This window comes from Egretta garzetta, unplaced genomic scaffold (assembly GCF_000687185.1).
Source record: "Egretta garzetta isolate BGI_Z169 unplaced genomic scaffold, ASM68718v1 scaffold411, whole genome shotgun sequence".
In the NCBI taxonomy this organism is placed as follows: domain Eukaryota; kingdom Metazoa; phylum Chordata; class Aves; order Pelecaniformes; family Ardeidae; genus Egretta; species Egretta garzetta.
The window spans coordinates 2041532-2068621 of NW_009258541.1; the positions used below are offsets into that span (position 1 = coordinate 2041532).

At 39.1% G+C, this 27090-nt stretch overlaps 1 protein-coding gene across 2 annotated transcripts in view; it reads left to right on the forward strand.

Annotated features, from left to right (window-relative positions):
* The first annotated feature begins 16220 nt into the window (after positions 1–16220).
* The window catches only part of TENM1 (teneurin transmembrane protein 1), a 257419-nt gene continuing 246549 nt past the window's right edge, over positions 16221–27090 (forward strand). For both annotated transcript variants that reach the window (XM_035902110.1, XM_035902112.1), the window contains exon 1: positions 16221–16437. In XM_035902110.1, the coding sequence (XP_035758003.1) occupies positions 16221–16437 (217 nt within the window). The remainder of the gene's footprint in view (positions 16438–27090) is intronic.

A 27090-nucleotide genomic window follows, 5' to 3' on the forward strand; every position in this document is an offset into this window, starting at 1 on the left:
CAAAATGATAGGTTTAGTGTCTTGCAAGGGAATATTTGATAGAAATGCTTTGTATCGTATTATCCATTTGTGGATTAAGCTTGCTGAGCTGCTGGAAAACACTGTGGTAGTCCAGAGTTCACAACCTTAATCTGATTAAGCTGTTTCTGATGATTAACTTGGACTTATTTATTTATTTATTTTAAATCTGGGGGACCTTAACTTCTTAGGAATCTGTGCATCTCTGCTGAGATCAGCCTAATCCTGCTAAAAGAACTCTGAATCACAAAATCTAAACCAACTGTGGAGTTCGCCCCTTAATATGACTCAATCAGAAATAATCTTTCCTTGGTGAGGAATATAGGGGCCTGGATAGTGATCGGAAAAACCTGACAGTTGGGAGTACTGTTCTTTATTTCTTTAGTTATGGTTTTGGAATAACAGGGACCTGATAAAAAGGACCACATGATACAGGCTGTGCAGGACCAATATCCCAGTGTTAATATCCCTGTCAGCGGGAATCAGCCGTGATAGATTTCTACGTATTTTGTCATCGTTCCTTATGCTTTTTTTCAATCGATCCATGTTTCCTGAGCAGGATATTTCTCATGGGCAGAATGCTTCACTTTTTACGTGAATCTCAAATGTTCCAGATAACTTTTCACAAATGTATTTATTATTGCAGTTTAAAGATTACATTTTTGAAATGAGAATTAGTATCCATTAGCTAAAATCTGAACTAATACTTCTCAAGTCAGCCACAGAGATCACTGAATGTGCTGCTTTCTTATCCTGTCAATGCAGGCAGTACATCCATTTATGCTAACGGGTTATTTGTTGTTCTGAACACCAGTATCCCTAGAAGATCCATTTTCCATTTTTATGTGTTAATGAAAACGTATTCTGTGTTAAGTTTGGGTTGTTTGTTTTGATGTAAAAAGGTGTTTGATCATTATTAAACATTTATCAAGCATTTCTCGTAACCATTTGACTTGGAAAATGATGATCGGACTAGATTAGCAAGTTGAAATGTGGTAGATAAACACATGGTACTCAATTTAAGTCTTTAACTTTCAGTAAATATGATAATGTTGATTACATTCCAGATTTCAGCCAAGATATTTATGCTATAAGAATTCAATTTTTCATGTTGTCTTTTATATTTAAACTCATCAGGGAGATAAATTTACTAGGTGTTTTGGTCAACTGATTAATTTGGGATCTGTGTGCACTAACATTTGGATGTTACCCAAAAAAAAGTAATGAATTCTTAACTCACTTTTTAGCATTTTGTGTGTCGCACACTTTCACTAAAACATTAAGTTGTCTTTTACTTTGCTGAATACATAAAGGAGGATTTTTAATTCCAAACTCACCTAATACAGTTTGTTTTCTGAATTACTTTTGGACTGTAATGTGGCTTAAGATGGTTTAAAGCCAAGTTATTGAAGTAGTTCAGCCTCCAAACATCTGTGGTGGTAAAATGGACCCTCTCAAGCTGCGAAGAGGACGCTTTTTTTCAGTGTTTCTCCCAGCGCTTTTGTAATGGTTAACTTAGTTCTCTTATTTGGACTTCAGAGAAGGAATCACAGGATTACGTTGCTAAATGCATGAAGTTTGAGTTTGAACTAATTTATGCCACTGAGCGTCAGTGCAGTCCCCATCAAGTTTGAGAGGAATGCATGTAGATTTTTAGAAGAAATGCAGATTTTAGAAGAATGCCTGTTCCCACCCCAGAAAAAAAAAAACTCCAAGTATTTCTAACTTTCAAACCCAATGAAGTGGTGAGTATTGCAGCTCCAGCAGTTTCACAGCATTTGCTCAGACTTCCCTTTGAAATATTATTTAAGAGGATAATATTGAGGATGACCTTAATTGTGTAACTTGGATGTTTGTAATCTTAACAAGCTCATTTTTCCAATCATAAATTGTAAAACTATTGAGTAAGAAAGCATTCACATTCCAACAGTTGTATTTCTTGGTGTCTGGTTAATGCAGCCACATTTTCATTGTGTGTGTGGTTTTTTTTTTTAACATACAAGAATTCCTCTCATCCACCCCGAAAGTGGAGGATCATTTATTTGTTCATTTGTTTGTTTTGCGAAGCTGCTAATGTTACAATGTTTTGAACACCTACTAACTTCTGAGATGCTGTACTTGAGCAAGAAGCTTAGGTGGGATTGTCACTTTAAAGAACAAAAGACCTTTGTATGTTACAGGATTTTACAAGACTCCTGGCACTTGACTTAACAAAAAAAGTTTGACAAGAGCTAGAGGGAAATCGTGCTTCGTTCTCAGCAGTTTTAGGTATTAAACAAGAAGGTTGCACAGAAAGTCACGCAGATCAATGTGTTGTTGAGACATGACTGTTCAAATGTAGAATTAGCTGCTCGTATCAGTAAGAAGAAAACTCCTGGGCTACTGAACTGACCTTGAAGATCAATTGAAATGCAAGTGTTTAAGAATAATAAATGTTTTAGGAATTAAAGGTAAAACAACTTACTAAAAGTCTTAATTAAGGGGGGGGGAAAATCTAAATAGAAATCTCTGTGTGTTCTTCTGACACAGGCAGCACACTGGCCATCGTGGTATTGGAGATGGTAATACCTGGAAATGGTTCTGGTGAGCCCTGGAATCCTTGGTCCGGTTCTGTATGTGTGCTCATCCTTAAATTTATTTAGATGAATTGAGTGGTGTAGTTGTATTACTAGGCAACAATATCTGTTACATAAATCTTGATGTAGCTATAGTTTTAACTTTTTTCTTTTTTTTTTTTTTTAAATATTCCATTAACTGCAGAAGAAAAATTGAAACTAACTCTCTTTTCTCTTAGTCTACTGATGGTAATTTTTTCCTTCCTGCAACTATTCAGCTACTTCCAGGAGTAACAAGTTGACCATTACCTTCTTTTTGTTAAAATGATGCTCGCTCTGTCATGCTCATTCAATGCTCCGTTCCCTAAATATACGGATCAGCTGAAGCCACTGGAAAAATAACTGTTTCCCCTTCAAGTGCTCCAGCTGGGATATAGCCCCTGGACCAGATCCTTCTGTTCTCAGAAGAACACCCATAGAACAGTGCATGCAGGACCAGAGCCACTTCGTTTCTATCCTTGGTTTTCTGGCAGCTTCTTCACCACATGTAATTCAAATTCAGCCGTCGTAAGAATTGTATGTAGAGTAGGAATAAGGGTTTGATTTATATATATTTTAACTGTGATTAGGTCTCCAATCCTGATTAAACCTTAGCTGGAAGTCTATTAATAATGGGTTTGGGAATTGTTGGAGCTGAAATGAGGAATAGGCCCTCTAATGACAGTTTTTGTAGCAAATGTAATGTTAGTGTTTATAGTTTAGACTGCAGATTTGTTACTTGTAATTTTGTAAGGGTAAGATATAAAAATATAAGTAGATACTGTATGTGGGAGGAATTTCTGTGGGTTTTTTTTCAGGAAGTAAAAATTTGCATAGATTAAAACCCTTTTACTTGCAGTATTTTTGAAGCCAAAAAACCAAATTTTTGTAAAAACCATAAACAAGTGCTACCACTTGAGAGCTTGATGCTTAGGAAGTGAACATGTGTCAAAACTTGAGCTCTAGGAGTATATGCAGACTCGTGCTTTTAGGAAAAGCATCACATTCTGCATCTACAGTGGCTGTTTGGGGGGGTTGTTTGTTGTGTTGAGTTTTTTTGTTTTGTCCTGGACAATGCACTTTTGTTCTGTAATTAGACAAGCTCCTGTAGGTGGATGTGAAGCCTGTGTTTTATTTGGTGGTCTTCAGAGGAATTTCTCAGGTCTTCTTTCCATTATTGGTAATAGAGATCCTGTCCTCAGTTCACAGTGAATTCCAAAGCCAGTATCAACTTTCAAAAAAATTCACCTTGGTGGATTACCATGGTGATGTAGGGGCAATCAATACATGTAAACAATTACTTAGACAGTTTTGGTGAAACACTGGAACGGGTTGCCCAGAGAGGTAGTGGAGGCCCCATCCCTGGAAGCATTCAAGGCCAGGTTGGATGGGGCTCTGAGCAACCTGATCTGGTTAGTGGTGTCCCTGCTCCCTGCAGGGGGATTGGACTAGATGACCTCTAAGGGTCCCTTCCAACCCAAAACATTCTATGATTCTATGTTCACTAAAAAGTAGTTTTGCCCTTTCAAATGTGTATAGGACCTGTATCTGATGTGCAGGTATACCTCGTATCACAAGTCTGTTATGCAGAATGATGTTCAAATTCAGTGGATGTTCAAAATGCCAGACCTGTGTGTGGCCCCAGACATTTCACAAGCTAACAGTCACTTGGGCATGAAGTGCTTCTGGATATCTGTAAATGTCTTCAACTGGTCTTCAACTGTATACAAAGATTTCTTTTACTGCTGGATGAGAAATGACTGTTTCATTTTATTTTGAATGTTTGGTACTTCCCTTTTATTTTCAGTGTGATATAATAGCAGTAACTCAGAGTTAAGCTTTGAAGAGAAAATGTTCTTCACAAGATCAACGTAAGGTACGTTGCTAGCCTGTCTCCTTTGGTGCCTACAGTCACGTTTTACCTCCATGTTAATAACTCCTTCGGTGTTAACATCACAAACAACGTGTCGGTAGAATGGTAGCATTTAGGAAGGGATCCTTGAGCTACGCACCTTTCAGTCTTAGAGGAGGTATTAACGTGAGTCATCTTTAATAACAGTTGACAGAAACCTTCTTGTCACATAGTGAATTGCCAAACCTTAGAGCTCCTGTGCACCTAAGAGCACTGAAGTGAATATTTAGAATTCTCTCCAGATCAACAGCGATGCCAAATGTTTTCTAGGGGAGCTTATTTATGTGGCCACTTGCGAGATGAGCTATGTGTGTAAAGTAGGGATTTGCGTGGTGTTCGTTTGTCTTTGCACTTGCTTAATTTTCAAACATAATACTCCGTTGCAGCTGTATGGTGCAATTTTCTTCAGCACCGATACTTGTCGTTGAGCATCATGTTCACAAATCCGCCACTGCTGACTTGCTCTCTTGCGCAGATCAGCGGTGGCTGACTTCATTAATGTCACAGCTACTTTCTTCTGCTTCCCCGAGCATCTTCTTCATGTAAACCAAAGCGCAGTTGAGATACCTGTGCTGTGGGGAACGTCTCTTCCCTTTCATTACCAAGCTACCCATAAAACAAGACAGACCAGACGTGCAGATTGCTTCACAGAACGGAGGAGGAACACGGGGACTGCCGCAGAGCGTTGTTGTTCTGCACAAGACCCCAGCGTGACGCGGAGTGCGTGCGTGTGTGTGCGTGGCGCCTTCCTTCCGCAGCTCTTACACCGTTGTTTGAGGGGGGCAAAATGCAGCAGCCAGCAACCAAATGCTGCTGGCAGTCTCTCCTCGCAGCTTTCAGTGTTTTCTGGTATTGACAAATGTTACAAACCAGGGTATGAAATCTGGGATGAGAGTTACTATCCCTCCTCAAATGAAAGCAAGTTTTTTGGAAAAAATAAAACCACTGGCAGATGTGAAAGGCAGGTGCCCGTCTCATAACCTCAGTATAGAAGGCGCTTGATACGGGAGAATATAAAAAGGGATGTCCACTGAACCGAATATAAAGCAATTCAGCCATAGGTTAAAGAAAGGTCATTTTCTTGCCTTGTTGGCTGGAAAGAGACAGCAGAGCCCTAGCGTATAATTGTGTTCTGTGACAGTAAAAGGAGCCTTTTGGTGCTTTAGGAAAGGCAAGTGACATTTGTCTTGCTTGTGAAGGAAACACAGCTCCACGTGAAAGGTGTACTACAGTGCTCCCAATGTAAAAGGAATTAACAGAAGCGGAATTGTTAGCCACACTATGTCCCCGTGGAAAACTGATTCACCAAGACAGCAGCACACCCTAATATTAAGGCAGGGATAACGATTCTGATCTGTTTTAAATGCAGCTGGTAATGATGTGTGTATATCCATATGTATAAAAGCAACAGACAAGAGCCACATATTTCAGTTTCATCCTTCTCTTTCTTTCTCATTGCTATGATTTTTCAGCTGAAGAAAGGGACCTGAGCTAAATGGAGTCATTGCACAAGCGCTAAGGAGAATGTATTCTTGCCAAGTGCTTTAGCGGGGTGGTGCTAGTGATAGCAATGTGTTAGGTGTGTGATATAAGGGCTTAAGTAGCTGAGAGTTTTGAGAACTTATTCCAAAAAATGAAGTGTGGCATGGTTTCATTTCTCCTAACTTCGGTACCCATGGCAGGGTTGTAGTCATCTTGGGTCTCCCTTGGTGGCTGTTGGGGATACAGAGCCTGTTGATGTCTTGCTGAAGGTTCATCTTCCTTCCAGCACCTAAACAGAAGGGTAGGACCACTTGATTTCTTAGGCACGGGAAGATTTCAGAGCCTGATTTTAAAAACAGGCAAGAAGATTTTAATTGCAATTTACCATGTTAGAATTGTTTAAATGTAAAATCAGTTCCTACCTGTTAGTGTATTTTTGCAGAAGAGATGCTACATTTTATGGGAAAATTGCTCACAAAGATGTAGGCCAGAAGCTACTTGCAATGACAGTGCAAAAACTGTCCACGATGCTAATAGCCAGAATATGTAAAAATGTGAATAATGCTTAAACAACAGAGGAAAATACTTCCTGTTCTAAAGTCCAAATTAAATGAAGGCCCTGACGTAAAAAACAATTATTCCACAAACACCCTAGAGGCATAATTGTATTGGTTTAGTCCCTGACGTTTCCTTATGGAGGTGAGCCTTTAGACATAAAGCTAGGGAATATTCTCACTCTTCAGTGCCAGCACAACCCGCGCTGTCTTTGTGGAGTGCTAAAGAAAATGGTATCATCAATTTGCAAAAAGTGTACGGTTGCGGTTGGAGAACTTACCTTAAATTAATCTCCACCAAGAAGGCTCCCACAGACTGGTAAAAATGGATAGATGCATAATGTACTTCCAGTTTGCACTACAGAAGACTCTTGGTACTTGCAGGAGAAATTTCTAGCAAACATCCATTACAAAGGAATCTCTATTGAAATGAGAACAAAGGTTCCACTAGAAAGATCTCTGAGGATTCAGATGTACCTTTTCATAGGTGACATGCTGATACAAGCCAGTTCTCGAGGGGTTGCATCAAGGCATAAATCAGCAGTAATTTCAACCCTGCAAGATCATAGCACTAGCATGAACAGAAAGAAAATCAATCTGACACCAGCTCAAATAATAGCAGTTCTGGGAGTCACAGTATATAGTACAAGTCCATTGGGAGGGTCTGCTTGTCAGAACAATGGCACTTGAAGACACTGAATACTTGGATAGACATCAAAGCAAGAAGAAAAGGAACAGTAAGATCAGTTCTCAGGCATGATGGTGTCAGGCACGCAAATAGCAACCTGAGTGATACTTCAGATGAAGGCGATGCAGATGTTGGGCATGTGGTCAGGCAGTACTCGGGTCTTCTTGCAAAATGTGCTTCAAATGCCTGAAAAGCTTTTCAAGTTTTAACTTAGTAAGTGATGTCAAAACTGCATAATAATTGATGATATTTCTTCCTAGAGTTAGAAGAGCAAAAGTTAAGAGAACGAAGTATTTAGGAAAAAAAGAAGAAAAGTTCACTTTCTATGTGTAGTGAATAAATCTTGTTTCATAAAAGTTCTTACACACTGCTGTGATAACCTGTTTGAATATCCGTATACTTGCAAGACATTAAACTGTAGATCATATGCCTACTGTAAGTGCACCAACATTTTGAGCCTGTACTGGAAATAAACACGTTGTTGCTTGTAGAAATCCTAGCAGTTGTAATTGTAGAAAAAAAAAAAAGACCCCCAAAAGGTCATCAATCTAAATATGAACAAGCCACAGCAAAGCTGAGGAGTAGGCAGTACCAGAGAGATTGCGATAATGTTTAAGATAAAGTCCCATTAGCAATATTCAACTGGAGGTGGTGCGCTGGTGTCAGTGTTTTGTTTCAGGTATTTTTGTTAGGTGTGTTTTTCATTTTGCAAGTAGAAAAGAAAATTGCTAAGGCCCCCTGAGATCTACCACAACACCTTGTGGGATTGTTCTTGGAGTGAATGAATGAATTCTTAGAATGAAAGCACGAGAATAATGCCAGAAAAAAAAAATCTACCAGGAAAAAACCCTTTTTAATGTCATCTGATGAAATCTTTTGTCTCATCAAGTGTGATGGTACTTAGACTTGTTCTTATGCTTTGATAGTCCATAAATATTTTGGTGAATAAGTCTAGTTTGGTCAATGAAGACTACTTCTTTATTCTAATTAGAAACAGGAAAAGTGAAAATGTAAACAAAATTGTCAGCTGAATGTTTTTAAACACCATTGCCAAGGCATCCTGGTATCCGTGACAATCTAACACTTGAATTGTTTTTCAGATGTTCCGTTGTATTGATGTGTTGTAAATTAGCCTCATGTGCTAACCTTACTGTGCTACAAAATTTAAATTGATATCCCAAAAAATTAATAATATCTAAATGGAACATGTTATTTTCAATTTTTGTAATCTCTGAGCAATTAAATTGGATTTTAAAAATTACATTGTTGCTAATTAGGTCTTACTGGGTCTTCTTAATTAAGCACACAGTTGGAAAAGAGATGTAGCAATAATTATCTCGATTTGATGGCTATACAATTTGCATTATCAACAAATAGCCAAAGCACGATCCAATTTTCTTGTCACATACAAATGAACACATTACTCGCTACGTGTTGATGTATTTTAAACCAGCATACCTTCCAAAGGACAATACTTGCTTTTATTCCTAGATGAAATGAAGATTCTATTTGTCCTACCTGCACATACCTAACTCTGTGTATGCCTCGCTGTTGTATTATAGTGTTAGATAAATGATACCACTTACATAGTGTCTATATGAAAAAACCTGTGATATTGTTTACCTTTATAGTTCAGAAGAGCCCCAAGATTAAACTGTATTTTCATAGAACTCAGTTACTAAGTGGAGTCTCCTAATTTTAGGTTTTTACAATGCAAAATTATGTTCTTGACACCAAAATGGTAATCATAACGGTGGAGAGCAACCTGAGCTTCCACTGACAAGCAGTTTAACACTTCATCTAGGTATATTTAGTGCAAAGAAGTGCCTAGTATATATTGGAAACATAGAATGGGAGGAAGCTTAGTTGTCCCAGGCATACTTGAATGTGAGGGGGAACATCTCTTCCTTCAATTCTATTCTCTTCTTATAATGTCTTTTAGTAAGAAAATACACCTTTGACCATACATCCTTCCTGGAGTAAAAAACGACTTCTGAGAGATCCATGTAGGAATAGTGATCCTGTAATCTCAACCTGTGCTCTTCTATAGGCCAAGCTTCCTTTAAAAACCTCTTCCCCTATATTGTCCCTGCCGCACAGTTAGGAATTAAGTTGCAAAGGCGTTAGATGATGTGCCTGTGTGTTCTGTACCAAATCTGTAGATGTCAAGCACTGGACTGGTTTTACTTAACCCCAGGCCTTCTCATGTTCTGCAGGATTCCGAGTTGATGTGTCGAGATGCTGGGATACTTTTCACAGTGTTTTCATTATCTGAAATTAAAAGTTCACACTAGGAGTTACCCTGCATTATAATCAGGAATTGTATTTCCTAAAGTACAGTTCTTCAGAAAGACTTAGAGTTCAGGAGATATTCTGAACCTGTCCAGGATGTGTCACCCCGAATCAATGGACGTACTTTGTGCCACAGCAGTAGAGCTTGATCTTTTGTTCTTGGACCTCCGTTACTTATGCTCACTAGCGTCAAATGATGGGTTTCCAAAAGAAAACATTAGGGAGTTGTGGGATTTTTATAGTCAGTGGCAACTCTCCAAGTAAAGTGAAGGGCACCTGTTGGCCAAGAATTCCGTATCGCAGTTGAGTAGCTGACATAACGTATGTTTTTCAGTTCACTTTCAGTCTTGCCATATGCCACAAAATACTGCAGCAACCTGACGTTCTTTACAATTCTATTCTGCAGCATTTTCTCTCTGAAACTTTGGATAACATGGGCAACACTTTGAATTACTTTGTTAACTAGAATTAAAGTAGACTTTGATGAATTTTAAATGAAGATCATTAAATGTGAAAATGAACCTTATTCCATTTGCATCTATCACAATGACAGATACAAATGTATGGGCAAGTGTAATCCATCCGTAGGTTAAACCAGCACATCCTCTGGGGAGTGCGTTAAACCCACGGCATGTCCCTGAAAACTGCATTTTGCATTTACATGTCTGATTTAGAAAGATGTGTAAAAAACCCATATTCTCACATTGTTTTCTTTTATCTGTGCATCTGTTCTTAAGAGGTACCATGTAGTCCACTTGCAGGAATAACATGGTGTCTCAATATTTCACACTCTTACTCGTACACAGAGAAATACTGGGCATGTCGTACCTAGTGATCCATACTTCATTTTGTCATCTTCAAACATCTTGTGATGTGTTGCTATGTTATGATCCACAGAAAATGTTTATGTGACACTTTGGTTGCTTCTTGGTTTTTGATTTTTGTTTTATTTAAAAATTCTCAGTTTCTTCAGTCAGCCTTCTAGGGATTGCTTCCAATTACTCTTCCCTGATTTTAGTATGACTTTTTTTCCTTCCAGTATTATCTGCTTCCATCCTGCAGACTTAAGCAGCCTTTCCATATTTCTTCACAGTGCTATGTAATTCCATGCATCATCTAGAAACACAATTTGTCCTGCTTTACTGCTGCTCAGCTGTTTTAGCTGGTATCTTTCTCGCTGCGTCTAACTCCTCTGTAAAACAGAGAACTTTAAGGATGACATAAGGACTTCCTTTGTTTGTAATATCTAAATAAATATTTGAGGGATATAGTTTTGAAGGCGTGTACAAGGTCAGAATAAGAGTGTTTGCTTTGTTTTGCCTTTCATATTTTACTGTTTTGTATTTCAGAAAAATTGTGCAGAATAAAGGTACTGTTCTTTTTGCCCTCAGCAATCTAGAGCTGAAATACCTGCTTAGTAGTTCATTTTCAGAAACCAGTGGCCTGAAAAGGTAATAAGCAAGTGGTAGCTTTCAGATAAAGGTATGTGTTGAAAGAAAAGAAATATAGGAGAGAATTGAGTAAATGTGGAGCTGGGGTTTGTAGTTGATTGAACGACCCTCTGAGAATGGACAACGGGATTACAGGAGGCTGCCTTCTGAATTTAGGTTTTTAATATATGAGAGCAAGGACTGTCTCCTGGTTATATTTCAGCATCATAACTGCAATTACATTTTCATTCTCTGTAGTTTGGAGTATCTGAGTATTGGACATAATGCTTAGTTGAGGCCAAAAAAGGTTTTGGTTCATGTTTTTACTCTTGTATGCTTTTGGAAGATCCTGTTCAGCTACATGATTCTCATTTATCATCCGTATCCTGACCTCTGTAAGTAAGTCTGGACTTACTGGTAGCCAACTGGGTATGCCAGTGGCGATTTGATGGGGTGGACGGTGGGTAATCAGTATGGAAATTTTCTCATCAAATGGGCACCCTATCAGAGCAGCCTGATAAGAATTTGTACAAAGCACTATTAAAGTAACGTGATGTCTGTGGCATCGCTGTATTTGAGTACAGAGACTCTGTGCAGTATAAATGCATACCGTGAGTTTTCTTATGGAATGCCTATTGCTTAGTGCGCGCCCTGCAAGCAGCCTCATCGCAGGCTTTCTCACACGCCACGGTTACCCCGGTGTTACCATGTTTCAGAGCAAGCAGCATTCTGCTCTGAGCAGAACATGGGAGTTTAGGTGGTTTATACGAGGGGGGGTTGATGCAAGTGAAACCTAAGAATAATAACGTGTACAACATGCATTTAGAAAGTTGTATAAATCACACATGAAAAATATAAATCCATACACATACCTGTATTAACTTCCATTACTTAAAAGGTGGTGTTCTCCCACCTAATAGAGCTTTTTGACTTCTTGAATTTGCATAAAAGTTTCATTGTGAATTTAAATGATTAGCTGTGTAGTCGTCTACAAATCTAACTGTAAATGATATCTGGCTTAAAGTATGGTTGAGAATTACTTGCAATTCAGTGCCTAAATATATATTTTGTATAGTTTTATGTTTATATGTATAATAAACGTGATATTTATATATTTTATAATTTGGGGGTGTTTAAATATTTTGTGAAACCTTTCAAGGACAGAACAGTGATGGAAAGGTCAAAAAAGTGCTAGTCTTCGTGAGGAGGAGAGCGTTAAGACACTTACACGAAGGTCACTTACAGGAACTGTAAGCTTTTATGTGACTTTATCATTTCGATGACAAGGTCAACTTGATATTGATCGGCTGGGTATTTTGTTTAGTTACTTGAAGGCCAGTTATTTGAAGCCATGAGAGTAAACATCTGGACAATATTCTTTATACTCCTACCCTATTCCAGCATTTTGAGTTGCTTATTGTGTTGTCTTTTTCCAAACAAAATATGAAATAAGGTTAAAGTATTTGATTGCCAGTGTTTAAATTCAAGTTACCATAATATACTGTCATTTGTTAAATTTAACTGAATCTCTCACTGTAGAAAAGCTTGAAGATTTGATCTGGTTTTTATCATGTATTCCTGATTTGTAAAAGCATTTTTTAATGAAAAATTTTATGAGGTATTTTTCCAGTTCTTGCAAATGATTTATTGCCTACTTTCGTGTCAGGCCAGGTAGCTCTGGGCTTACGAGACATTAATGCCCCAAGCAAAAATAAGGCAAGCAGAAGCTTAGACCATGTGTGAAAGGAACTCAAAGTTTACTGTGCCATTTGATGCTCTCTATCTCCAGCCCTTGTGTGAGCTGTTGGCACCATTGCCTTTTAGATGGCTTTGGTAAAATTCGGTTAGGGTGGGAAGGGAAGAGTTAGCCAGGGGAGCTGAAGATTTCCTTCCTTCAGGTGGTGAAGGAGTAGGTAACTCAGGATCCATCTGCATCACATCCGTGTCTGCATCCTTCCAGCACAAAGGATGTAAAACTTTGTGTTAAGGCTTCCTGGTCTCGTGCGGCATGCGCTGAAGACGGCGAGTGTTACAGCCTGGCGCTTAAGTGGCTTGGTGGACGGTGTTGCGCTGAGAAAAGTGGAGCTGTGGCTTCGCACGCGTGTGCCAGGCCTTTGCACCCCTGCAGCTGGAAATGTGGTCGTGTATGGCAAGGGCAGAGAGCAGCAGAGTCCCCAAGCAGGGAGAATGCGGTGCTGAGGTTGTGATATTCATAAGTTGGTCCTGGTTTTTAATCATTCTTGCCCTTACATAATAAGGAATAACAAAATTACAGGTTTTTGGGGGTACATCATGGAGCTTTTACATTAATTTAGATTTGAGAAAATGCATATCCTTACTCACAAGAAGGTAGCACATATGGAAGTAACACAGTGGAAGAGAATACCTGGAACATGTAAAGAATCTAATACTAATTGCGTACATTGAATGATTTGGTCTGCCTGCTGCCTTGGTTAACATCATTAAATACATTTCTGCTACAAACTGGTCTCACAAAAAGTGAACACTCTGGTTATTAAACCTTGTTTTAAAAGAATACAACTAAATCTTTGTTTAAGCCGTTGGTTTTCTACAACCTAAGTTTTACAGGTCTCTGTGCATCCTAATGAATTTTTGTAACTTGTTTAAAAAAAAAAAAAGTCACTGTTGAAACATCCCACAAAATAGATGCGCAGCAAGGTTATCTTTCAGGAGGAACTTTTGTGTATTTTTTTTTTCTTTACCCATGACTCAAGGTACATAAGTGTACTACTAGTTTTTCCAGTAATGAGCTAAATTTGTCAGGTTCATTGCTTTGCGTTTTAGAAAGCGGGGTGCACCGTGTGCGTCTGAGGTTGGTCGCGCTTGTTGCCTTCGTGGCAAAATTTATTTCTTGCCTATTGCATCTTCTTAGCAGAGGCCCTTAATTTCTCCTCATTTCCCTGTGGCTTCTGTAGCATCGGCTCCATTTGGTCTGTCAGACAGGATATATAGGAAGGCTTTTTCCTGTCAGTAACCATTTGTACAGCGTCATCAGGTAATCTTTTAAGCCAACCCTGTGCTTGTAAGTCACAGCACCTTTGCGTTCATCCGTCGCAGATCGGAGTATTAAAGCAACTCATAAAATAAGTACCGAACTCCCTAGGCAATAATAGGCAATGTTGGCAAATAACAGTAAATTATTTAGACAAATAGCTCTGGAGAAGCAAATAGTGCTTGTTAGTAACTTGTCTACAGAAGCATCTTCACACCAACTTGATACGTTGCGATCAATCCAGAGTGCGAAACCTTGTGTTTGTTGCTGAAGCCCCTGACGCACTTGTCAGCCGTTCTTGGCCTCCGGCAGACTGGCAGCGCCTTAGTTTGTCTTGTTAGTTCTATCTCTCTTGAAGAGTTTTCTATTGGGTGCTTTCAAGCCCAGTTGGTTAAGTAGGAGATGTGAACTGTGGGGTTTTTTTATTAGTTTTTTGGTTGGTTGGTTGGGGTTTTTTTTAATGCTAGAGCTCTTTATCCAGGTTTCTGAAGAGCTCTTCCATCTTGGGTTAAACGACTGCATGAAACTCCCCAAGATCTTGCATTTCAAGTGAAGACATGTCTTAAACCTCTTTCTCCAGCTTGTGTCCTGAAACCTGCTCCATGGTGTTACTTCTACCGTAGTGGTCTGTCTCCCTTCCTGCCATCTCTCCAAGGGTTCTGAGGGCCTGGATTTTCTTCTTCCATTACTATGTTAGAAGCCTTATTCCCTCTTCCCGCCAAGTGTGGTGTTTTCCGCTCTTGCTCAGGAGGGTGGTCCTTTCAAAAGTATTGGGTGGACACACGGGCGGGAGATGAAGCATTGCTGTGCTGGAACACAGTGACAGCTACCATCAGTTGTTTCTCAAAAACTCAGACAATTTCAGAACTTAGACTCATCCCTATAGCCCTCTAACAAGAAGTGCTTTCTGTGGGGCTTTTTATGTTTACCGTCTGTGTGTTTTCACTTTTTCTGTGGTTGCTTTTGGAGATTGATATTGTAAGCTCACAGCTGGTGATGTATGAGGTTAAAAGTCCTTGTGGCAGGTGGGAAATGGGCCGATATCAAACTGGGTTTTAAGCTTCCTTCCTTCTGCTGCTGACCTTAAAAGCATTAAGAAGCTGTGAGCAATTGCTTTTTAATTAAACAAAATCTCTTAACTTCCATGGTTTCGGTCTTCTATCAATAATATTTACAGCCACCTTTTTTGTTACATTTCTTTTTCTAGGTTAATAGCATCTGTTAGTCTAAAGAAAAAAAAAACAAAAACCAAACTGAAACCTATTTTAACAGAGCTCCCTGTTTGTGAACCGTGCTGCTGTAAAGGGTGTGCCATAACCTGTCATTTCATCGCAGGGTTTGCCTGAAAATTAATGATGGAAACAGCTTCACGAAGGCAAGGTTACAGGACAAGTGCACCAGTTGCATCTGCAGCTGCAACCCACTTGTTTTTCATTACATTGGATTTGTACATCATTTTAATGATACCCAGAACTGCAAGCTTCAGTAGGGAAGGTTTCATTGAGGATCAGCACAGCCCCCATGTTGGTATGAGTTTAGACAGGAGGGGCAGAGGAAAAATAGGGGTTGTGCTGCAGGGTAGAAGCTGCTTTCTGTTGAAATGTCCACACAACCTAAAGGGAAAATGTCCATTTCTGAACCATGATATGCTCTCATAGAGTAACAGTGTGGTATATTTTTGTTTTTACGAAGTCTGGTGGTTTTCTACAGTATGACGTCTCTTATTCTCGAATAAATGTAGTTTAATTTCTAGCAAAATACTACAAAACAGGGAACTTTCTGTTTTCTAGGCTTCATATTTTAAAAGATACAAAATGTTATTTTCACTTAAGTTGAACATGCATCCCTTTGAGAAATAGTAACTGTTCCGTCTCAGTTTTAATACCAAATACGAGTTTTTGCAACATGTTTTGTATATTAGTACAGTTACTGCTTGGTCTAATGGGATTTGTGCTTAAGATTTGGTTTTATTTTTTTTTTCTTCAAGTTACTGTTATTTTAATTCTGTTTTTAAGAAGTAAAACAGTAAAATAAGACATGTTCAGATTCTTCCCTGCTTTATAGTGAAATTAATACAATCTAATCGGTTTATAGCAACTAAAAATAAAATTGGGTCTTTGTGAGCTAAATTAATATAAGATATCTGAAATGGGTTATGTTTGTTTGTTTTCCCAGGACTATTTCCTTAAGGAGTTCCAGTTGCTTGTTTTCATGACTTTGAGCCTATTTAATCAGAGATGGAGCAGATGGACTGCAAACCCTACCAGCCACTGTCAAAAGTGAAACATGAAGTGGATCTAACTTACACGAGTTCTTCAGATGAAAGTGAAGATGGGGGAAAGCAAAGGCAATCTTACGACTCAAGAGAAACTCTGAATGAATATAGCCAAGAGCTAAGACTTAATTATAACAGTCACAGCAGAAAAAGAAAAGCCGTTGACCAGTCCACGCAAGGTAAATTATTTTATCTACCAATTATGGTTATTGCTTTCTGAGTACTTACTATGAAACGATATCGTGCTGTCAGCAGTCAAGAAAACATTTTGTTTTCAAAGGCTTGTAGTGACAATCCAGTTTTTACTTATTTTTAACCATACCATAATATCAGAAATTTGGTAAATATTGTTTTGAAGTAAAATTGCTTTTCTAGTAGGTTGGACTGACTGGTATTCTGGAGACCATCACAATAGCTATAGATAAATAATTCGTTAGTAGTAGCTACTCTTCTTACTAATGTTGACTGATTAATTATTTACTACTTTTGCATAGGTTGTGTGCATTTTGGTATAAACTCAACGTTGAGGTTGTAATCTATCTCTGCATGTGCTTACAAAGCCTATGAAGGGATTCAAACACGTTTCATTTGGAAATGAAAGCTAAAGACTAAGACTAATGAAATGGAAGGGAATTAGCAGAATTTACTGCAGTGTTCCCTGGTAGACTGCTGCTCATGGAAACCCATGCTGCATTTAACATGCTTTGTACAGGCAAATAGCTTATCTGTTGCCTTTAGTGCTCTCACAAATTCAAGCAAGATGGTAGGGCAGGGAGAATATTTTTAGGAATCGGAGCGCCTGTCAGAATTGGCGAGAGTCCTGTCCCCTTAAAGGTGACAGCAACAGGGTTCCAGGGGCAGTCACTCCCTGCTCTTCAAAGAAGTGGTTTAATTGATCCATTACAGTGGAGCCAGTAATTCTCAGCTCAAAAATTTGGTACTTAAAACCAAAACCCAAACAACCCCCCCACAAAGCAACCCGGTCCTTCATTGCTCACTCACAAAAGCCTTCTCCAATTTTCTGAATGTTAAAATAATTTCCTTTTTTTACAAAAAAATAAAAGATAGGCTTTTTGAAGTTGGAAAATTTGTCTCTTCTGTGATGTGTAAATTAATGCAAAAATTAGAATAGCTGTGCTACATAGCTCTTGCAGCCTTTTCTGGTTTTACTGCAGATATTCTGAATCAAGTTACTTTCATAATACTGGTGTTGTCTGAAAGTACCTATCATTTGTGGGAGAAGTAATACCTAGCTGCCAGAGATAGCCTCAATCCATGTACATATATTCCATCAAAAGAGTTACAAAGCTGCAATATTGGGAAAGAAAAAGTGATGAATAGAGATTTTGGCAAAGTACTGTATAGAAAACTCAACTTACATGTTTGATTCTCTGTAAATGACTTCATCTTGAACATGTTACGAGAGTTTGGTTAACTAAGATACGGCTATATTGTTGTAACTGGACATGCTGTAAACATACTTGTAGACCTACTTAAAGCAGCTAACTCTTTCCTGATAACCATGGCTATGAAAGCATAACCTCTGCATTGACCTAGGCCTCTGAAGAGCTCCCTGTTTGCAAAGCTTTGCTGCTATTGGTATTCCTGTTAGCTGTAGCATCACTAGCTTGGACACACATAAAAGGGTTGCAGTCGCTCTATTGTAGGCATGAGAAACCAGCCTGTGTGTCATATGTTGAATTTATTCTTGCAGAACAGTGCCTCTGAAAGCAATCGCATTAATAATTTTGGAGAAATGGTCAAATTAGTGTGTGTTTCTGCAAGAAGTTGTCAGACACGAACTTACCTCAGTTACTCAGGACTGGCCTGGTAGGAATCAGATTTATGCTTGCGCAAACCAACAAGTATTCTACACTCATGTTGTAAGATGATTTTATTGGAAATACATGCCCCAAGATTTTTCCATTCAAATTAATTTTTATGAGATACTGTATGAATGTGCAGATCTTCCATTTTACAAGCATTGGTATTTTTCTTCTTGGAAGCAATACAGTCTTGTACTGCTCAAACTGCAGGATGAGGCTTGATGTCCATGTTTGCAGAAAATCACATAAGCCCCTGCAGTAGTTTGTCAATGTGCAGGGTAGCACTAAAATGCTTGCTTACCTCTAGGCACCTTCTTTCCTGAATTGTCTAGGTCAGTATATTATTATTTAATACATACTGCTTGCTTTGTTGTGTTATTGAGCATAAAAGTGTTTGTAAAAACATACGGTTGTGTACTGGTTTGTAAGGATGGAGTTGAACTTTTTTGTGCTAGAAATTGTCGTTTCCTCCTGTGAGAAATTCAGTTTGGGATAACTGAGTTAGATATACTTAGCAGTGCAATTACTGTTTGGCTTCCCAGGAATTCATCCCTATATCTTTCTAGTGATTTAAATCAGACACTTTTCCTCTGCCAGAAATTGAACCTAAATGTTTGGCCTGGCAAGCAACACAGATTTGAAATATAAAACTGGTTGAGCTTAAAATTCAAACAAGCAAAAAAGTTTGTAAAGCTGAGTGTAAAATTTCAGACTTGAGCCAGAGTTTGATTTGATTACAGTTCTAGTGTGTTGTTTCCAAAAGGACACCAGGTTTCACCATATGGGGCATGGGAGTTGGCGAGTTCTTGGTCATTCTTGGTAGCTGCTCAGTCAATACCAGAAAAAAATCAGGTTCAGTTTTGGGCTCTGAATCTGGCATGAATCCATAAAACTGTAGATCGAATTTGTTTAAAATCCATTCTTTTCTAAAATTCCTCATCATAATCTTTAACAAAGTTTTTTTCATGTTTGGCACATCTTTGGAATGTAAACCCCCTCCCCCCCCAAATTATCAAAACCAAAAACCCCACAGCACCCCTTTCCAAAGAGGATTGGTCCACGAGGAGAGCGCTGCACCATGACGCTGCTTAAGACTATTGCATAAAAAAATTCTGCATGTTAGAGCTAAAGGGGCATCGATAGTTGTATCCCCAGAGAGTGACGTAATATTCTTCTGTAGCTACAACTGGAATAGTACCCAGTACTTAATGTGTGATGAGTTAATAGATGGCACAGTGAGGATAAAATCCGTGAACTTCATCCACGAAAGATGTGAGAATAGAGGAGAAAACAGACACACAGTAACAGTTGTGAATGAAGTGATAATGGTGAAGGGTGAGAGAGCAATCAAACGAGCTCTAATGATGGAACGTGAGAAGAAAATTGTTTCAGAATAAAAAAATTAATAAAGAGAAGCTTGTAACAGGAACAAGTGTAGGCATATCTGTACTAATTTAGTTTTGTGAAAAAAATCACCAATTTAGATGTTTATGGAAACTGGAAGAGTTTGTATTGGCTACTTAAGCGTGGTAGGTTATATAAATTAGACTGGGCAGTCATCTGAATTTAGTAAATAGCTTGAGAGTAAAATGTGATTTATTGCTCAAAATACTTATATAGCTCAGCAATTTCTGTGAAGTTTTTTGTTAGGAGCAGTTTGACTATTTCATTGTTACTATCAATATTAAGGATTTATTTCTACTAAAAGTTTCAGTTGGAATCTGAGATTATGCAAAATCATTATGCATGGGTATTTATGTGTTTGCATATGTAGACAATCTGTATAAACCAGCACTCTACGTGACATGAACTCAAATGAAACATTTTCAGAGTTCTCAAATACATCCCACAGAATTGAATAGCACTCTCAGTATTTTGAGAATCATTTTTTGTGTCAGATTTTCGTTTGAAAGGCCATGTGGTCTTGCACATTACCAAAACTACACCAAAATAGAGAATTCTTAACTGCTTTAATATTTTAGTACTTGTACAATTCCTCAAATTGTATCTCAAATCTTACTGTTCAAAGAGGAATGGTTTGTCGGTTGGTTTCACAAGACTTATAGATAGAAATATGAAAGAAAAACAACCCAGTACGTACAGAATGGATCTGTTGATTAGGCAGTGGTTTCTAGGTGTGATTAAGGTCTAGTACTGATGTCCCTCATGGAGAGACCAGTGCACCATAAATTGTGTCTCTGGAGTTCTTTGCATCAGAAACTGAAATTCCAGATTTAACAAATAACACCACAGACTGTTTAAACTGAGCTAAGTTTTACTGGCCTAACAAGTCAATGTGAGCAGATACAAAACTCTCCTGACAAAGTATCACTGACTACTGAAGAGTCAGTGCTAACTGCATACAGCGTACATCTTAAAATGCATTCTCTTAGTCACTGGAATGTTCAAACTCCTGCTTATCTGGAGATATGTAAATCTGCAATATTTCATCCTGGCAAGAAGATCTTATGAAGTAAATTCCTGGCAGATCCAATATCATATAGTTTGGGGATATTGGCAAACATAGTAAATTAATTCTTGGAAGAATTGGTAAACACAGTATTTTGTACTTGAAAGAGATGGGGCAGAATTTGCAGAAGTCGTCAGAAATGTTGTTCTTGCTGGGAAACTCATCGATGGACCTGGCTGCGAGGAAAAAAGTTCTCGTAGTTGTGCCATACGTAGATTGCACTTCTAGCTTATTTGTGACATGTTTACATCATTGGAACTGTTTTCTTCCGCCGTTTTCTCCGTTTCCACCAAAGTAAATATGAAAGGAGCTGTACGCTACAAATACTGGCAGTACAAAAAAGCTTTATGGCTTTTAGGTTAATTATAGATTTGTAGAAAACACTAGTTTAGAGGAATGAATTCCTGGTAGGATAAGCATCTGGGATTGAGTCATTGGCATGATAAAGTTTATTGATCATTAACAATGTGAGCATACGGCGGCGAATTTCTGGTTAGACAAACGTGTATTTCCTGGCAGGATAAATATATTGAACTGCATTATGGGCAAGGCAAACTGGAGTAATTCCTAGCAGGAGGATCCAACAGCAAATACTTTCTGGTAAATCTGTGTGAAAAACCTAGCATTACTTGTATTCTAGGAAATGACATTTTGGAGTGCTTCACAAAGAATTGACCTGTTCTGCTTTTTGCCCAAGAAGTACGGGGGGAAAAAAATGTATAGGACAAAGGCTGCAGCTTGGTAACATACTCAATGTTTTGTAGAGAGGGTGTATAAAATTACATTCAGGAGCAGTAGGTAAACAGATCCAGCTAAATGTTCAAAATCTTCCTTGAATGACCTCAGCTGGCCTCACAGAGAGGCCTACGTCCCAACATGAGAAGGCTGAGCTCCTCAGCTTAGGGCCACTTCTGTTTCATCCCTGGTTTTTTCAGCGTGCTGCTGTTGCCATCGATTCTCAGTTCTGCCCGATGTGACGTTCTAGCAATGGTGAGGATACGTAGGCAATAGAACTGTTCCACTGCTGAAAAGCACTTTCTTTCCCCAGAAAGGAAAAACTACACATGGGGTGCAGAAATTGGTGGTCTGTTTTGCTATGCTTTGAAGTTCAGCAAATTTAAGCTTACCAGGAAGGAAGACTTAAAGACTTGTAGCTCTTCCCATCATATCACTAGTCAAAACCAATTTTACTTATCATTATAGACATAAATTTAAGGTGTGATGACAAGCACTGGTAGGAAATTGTCCTGTCAGGAAAATGTCCTGGGGTTCTTTTGTCACCTGTGAAGTAGCAAAAGGTTTTTACGTAATAGCCATATCCTCCTCTGACCTCAGAATTATGTCAATCCATTCGGGGCAGCAGATCTGCTTTGTGTCTGTACCAGGGCCATGGGGAGTTGGATTTGGGCTGTGTATAGCATGTCATAGAATCATAGAATCATTTGGTTGGAAAAGACCTTTAAGATCATCAAATCCAACCGCTCCTGTCCACCACTAAACCCTGTCGCTAAGCACCTCGCCTGCCTGGCTTTTAAATCCCCCCAGGGATGGGGACTCGACCTCTTCCCTGGGCAGCCCCTTGCAGTGCCTGACAACCCTTTTGGTGAAAAATTTTTTTCCTAATGTCCAACCTAAACCTGCCCTGGTGCAACTTGAGGCCATTTCCCCTCATCCTATCACTTGTTACTTGGGAGAAGAGACCGACACCCTGCCCGGCCCCCTCCTCCTCTCAGGCAGTTGTGGGGAGCGATAAGGTCTCCCCTCAGCCTCCTCTTCTCCAGGCTAACGTGGTGTTTGCTTCAACTACTTTATTTTTAAATGACGTGTAAAGGTAAACAAGCCAATCTTTATCAGCTTCTCCCCTTAATCTCGTATGTATAACACTAGAATAATCCTGTAATGTGCCACAAGTTTGTGGTCTTGTGAGCTCTCCCCGAGGAAATTGATGACAACAGAGTGGCTGTGATTTTTTTCATCACTTTAATAGACATTTGGGTGAATTTAGGACTCTGTGCTTTTGAACTTCCACGAAGAACAGTTAACAAAGGGAAAAATTTCATCATGGGGCATCCCCAAACTCCTCTCAACCTTAAGAAGGAAGAGCTCAAGTGCTACCCGTGCTAACATGGTGGTCGATGGAACAGGGTAGAATAGTTCCCTATAGCTCTACCTGCTAGTTGCATATTTTGGAGCCTTTGCCAGTAGTATTCATGCAATAAAGACTATCAAAATAAAGAATATCATAACAGTTACTTATTGACAGGTAAACAGGACATGGTAGAATGCATTTTTTTATGTTTGCAGCTGGAGGGGAGCTCAGTTTTGAAAAGGACAAGAAAAAATGTAAAATGAAAAGGAAAAGGATCTCATAAAAGAACTACTGCTATGCAGGCTTTTAGAAATGTGGTAGTTTTGGACTCTTCAGCTGGGTAGTTATTTACTTCTCTTGTTCCCAGTGTTTTCTTTATGATGGGATTTGTGTGTTAACGAAGGATGGGATTTTTTTTTTTTAACCTTTAAGCCGCATAATTTGTTTAGAGCTGTGTATTGAGTTGTTGTGGAAAGTGATTGTAGCGCAGTGGAATGAAGCATTCCTGAGTTCTGGAACAGGAAGGTAGGGACAGGCTGATTGCAAAGGAAACCAATTATTTTTGCGAGCCCTTTTCTTGATATTCTGTAATTTAAGGAAGAAAGTACAAAAATAGCATAGAAGACTTCTGGTTACATACTATTACTAGATAGGCTTTGTATCAAAACTGTTGAGGTATTTTGTATGATTAGAATCTTTTCTCACTTGTTTGCAAATGCCGGACATTTAAATTTTAGACTTTTAATGTTGTCTACAACATTATTTTGCTAATTATAGAAATTCTCTTCTGAGAATTTAAGCACGTTTTGTACCTGCGTACTTCCGAGCAGGGACCTGAAGCGTAATGAAGCAGTGATGTCCGTGTAAGGGCACACGATACAGCCCTCGTACTGTCTCCTGCAAGGGACTCGGCTTTTCCCAGCGGGCGATTTAAAGGTCCTTCAGATTTCTGGGCTGTATACTAGCGGAAGGAAGTGGTAGCTAATAAGCTCCATCTCCTGCTGCTGTACGTTACACCATCTGGTCTGAGTGTTTATGGGCTTCATGTTGTCAAAAGAAAAACTACATATGAGGCAGAGTAAAAGACTCCACACTCCTAAAGCTTTAGTGCATGGTCTCCTCCTGTATTCCCGTGCAGAAATTGGGATTCCTGGTGTGCTGGGCTGGGCTTGGTTTGGCTGGTTGTGTTCTAATCATGGTGCTGTTATGTCTCCCAGAGAAAAACTGTGCGATGAGCGGTTCCCTGCGGCTTCCTGGACTGCAGCCTTCTCCTCTAGCTGGGGAGCAGCTGAAACTGTAAGGAAAGGAAAGGCTGCCCTTAGATTCAGACCCCCTCTGGATATTCCTTCTTGATTTGCCAAGTAATTGGAAATTTCTCTCCTTGGGATAACTGGGGTGAGGAAACTGGATGTTTGTGGCTTCATTTAGAATCTCACGGAGGGAATATTTTTCCTTCCCCTCATCAAATCAAAATACATGAGCAAACTGAATGTGCAAAGAGACTTCCCACAAGGCTGAACTGGATCTTCCCTTCCTAGATCACAACTGTGTTACAAAAGCTTGTAACCTGCTGTCACCATTCCTGTAAAGCTGCTTCCAGTCTTATAATATCTGCCAGTGGAAAAAAAAATGCCTTGTATGATCAAAAATAGTTTCATTCTCATAAGTAATTCTTTTGATTTAAAAAGTGAATATCCGAGAGAGGGGGAAGGCGAGAAGAAAAACTACCGAGAAAGGAAATAAACTTAGAGAAAGATCACAGTGCATTTCCAATCCCCTGCTAACAAATCTCATCTAAGGAATACAAAAAGCTTTCTCCACATGTTACACAAGCTTAACAATCCATTTGTCAGTGCACAGATACAAACGACAATCCTGATTTCCATTCTCTTCTCTGAATCACCAATTTTCCACGGTGTAAAATGCCAGAAATCATAGAAGCAAAATCAGAAGGGAAGAGTAACCCAGCCAGTGTTAACAGAAACCGAGATGTAGCGATCCTTGCAGTAACCTGTGCCCAATACAAATGGAGTATCTACAGCAGGGGCTTAAACTTCTGAGTTTAATAAGTTTTGGAATTCTGTTTGTCAACCCCTGAAATTTTATCTGTAAAACGTTCTTGCTATATTAATAGAGCCTCTTCCTGTAACGCTTAAAAGTGCCCAAGAAGATCTGTCGTAAGTTAAAACCAAGATACAAACAGACATCAAGACAGAGCGACAAAGCGAGTATTAGGGAACATGGGAACCCGTGAATGGCTCTGCTCCTGTCCTACAAGCCGTTCTAATATATGTACTCTTGCTGTGCCTTTTATGTCACCCTTTTTGAAACAAAGAAGAGCTGTCGTATTTTCTGGAACTAGAAATCTGGTTTGCTTATCTTCATTTATAGAGCAGATGCTGAAACAAAATAACATTTCTTCCCAGGGTTTCTCAATTATGTATCTGTCAGAAGATTTTGTACCTCTCAAAATAAAGAACTGTCAAGAAGTAGCTAAGTGAGTCAGTGACATCGCTGCATAGCTGGAAAAATAGCAAGATGGGTGTATCCTAACTCATTTAGAGCTTGAATTAGTTTTTCTTTTGAGCATGAGACTCAAATGCTTCTGAACTTAGTTCTGTAGGTATATATGTGAAATAAATTGTGAATGTGATTTAAAAATCTAAGCTTCTCCTTTCAAAGTTTCAGTTTTATTGGAAGCTGCTCAAAAATCCCTTTCCTGCTGTCACTCATTAGGGACTGCTTTGCAAGTGGAGGCAGTATCTTTAGCTCAGATGGCAAAACCAGCACGGGAGGAATAAGGTAATGTTTAACACCAGCCGACCGATTCTTTCACCACCGCCGCCCCCTCAAGCACCAGTTATATAACAAACCAGTGAATTCCACGTGAGGTTGATACAGCCCCCTCCAGCTGTAACCTCAGGAAAAATCGTCTGAGGACCTAGAAAAGCCACATAGCAAAATATGAACAGTCGCTGTGCAAATCACCAAGAGATTACGAAGCCGGCGAATTCAGATGGTAATGTTAGCATGGTGAATAATGAGACATAAATGTTAAGTTTTGTAAAGTTTTTGAAAGATTAACTGTGCTTTATTCAGTATTAATGCACTGGAATTCATAACTGCTGCAGAAGTTGCACCTGTAAGAAAGAACATTAGCAACTGGACTGTCTTAAATACTGTGCTCAGAAATAGGCTATTACGGAAGTCCTAGTCTTTTTTTTTTCTGATAACTAGTATCTGAAAAAGATAAATTCAGTGCTCCCACTGACTTAATCGACGTAAGGGGCTTAGCTTCACACATGACTTCCGAACTGCCAAGAAAACCCAGTCGGTAAGGCAGGACTTCACAGACCATGCTTTATGGACATGGAGAGCTGTAGCGGAAGCTGGTGTTAGCTAAGGGCAGCAGCTCGGGTTATGCTGCCCGTGGCCCCTGGAGGTGGGACAAGTCTGTCTTTGAGACTGAAGTGCCAAGACCACCCTTCCTGCATGCCTGGGAGCGGAGAAGAATCCAGACCTCCCTGCTGGGAGCGCTTTCTTAACACAGAAGGGTAGTGTGAACTGTGTAGGGCTTTCCTTGCAAAGGAGCTAAACGGGAGGTGCTGCCTTTCGTGATTCAGCCGTTGTTTGTATCACTTTACTGGCAAGGCACTTTCCTTGGAATTAAAAGAATAGAAGATAAATAATCAAGAAGAGTGAATCACAAAAACCTAGCGAGGCTCAAGGTTATTCTGCTTGCCTGTAGATGGTATTTCTAAACATCACAACGCATGCGCAATGGCACCACGTTCACACGCTCCTGCTGCCTTTTGGACAAGCAGCAAGGCGATGAAAGTGGCCTGCTAAAATGGGTGGAATGACATCAGTCCCCACTCTCACAAAAATATGTAGTGTTTGTTGTTAGGAGGCTACCATAGAAGGAAAGATTAGTGTAATCTTAAACACTGAAAAAAATTCATTGCAGGTTCATGAACTGCTCTGCAAAACTTCTGCTGATAAAATTGATTTTAGTTAAGCTAACTGAGGTTAATCTATTTTTATTTTTATCTGGTTTTTAAATTTATTTGAATTTTAGTTCTCCCACTGAATGGAGAATTCTTCATTCGCTGTATTTCCCATGCTCTTTCTCCCTAGTTCATACATAATTTAAGATTACTTACATTCAAACAAATAAAGATTCATTGGTCTAAAGGTGACCTAAGTAAAGGAATAAATGGCCCAATGTGCTTGAACTGCATGATTTATCGGAGGGTTTTATTTAGGCTTTCTAACAGTTCTCCAATATTGATGGGTTTGGCTTCCTGATACAGGTGTACAGTTCCTATGGACAGCAACAAAAGCGGCAAAATATTTGCCAGAAATTCTTAAGGCTCCCTTGCTTCTAAATATTTTAATAGGGTGAAAGCAGTTGGTATTTAGAAGTACATAAAAACTTGAGTTCCTC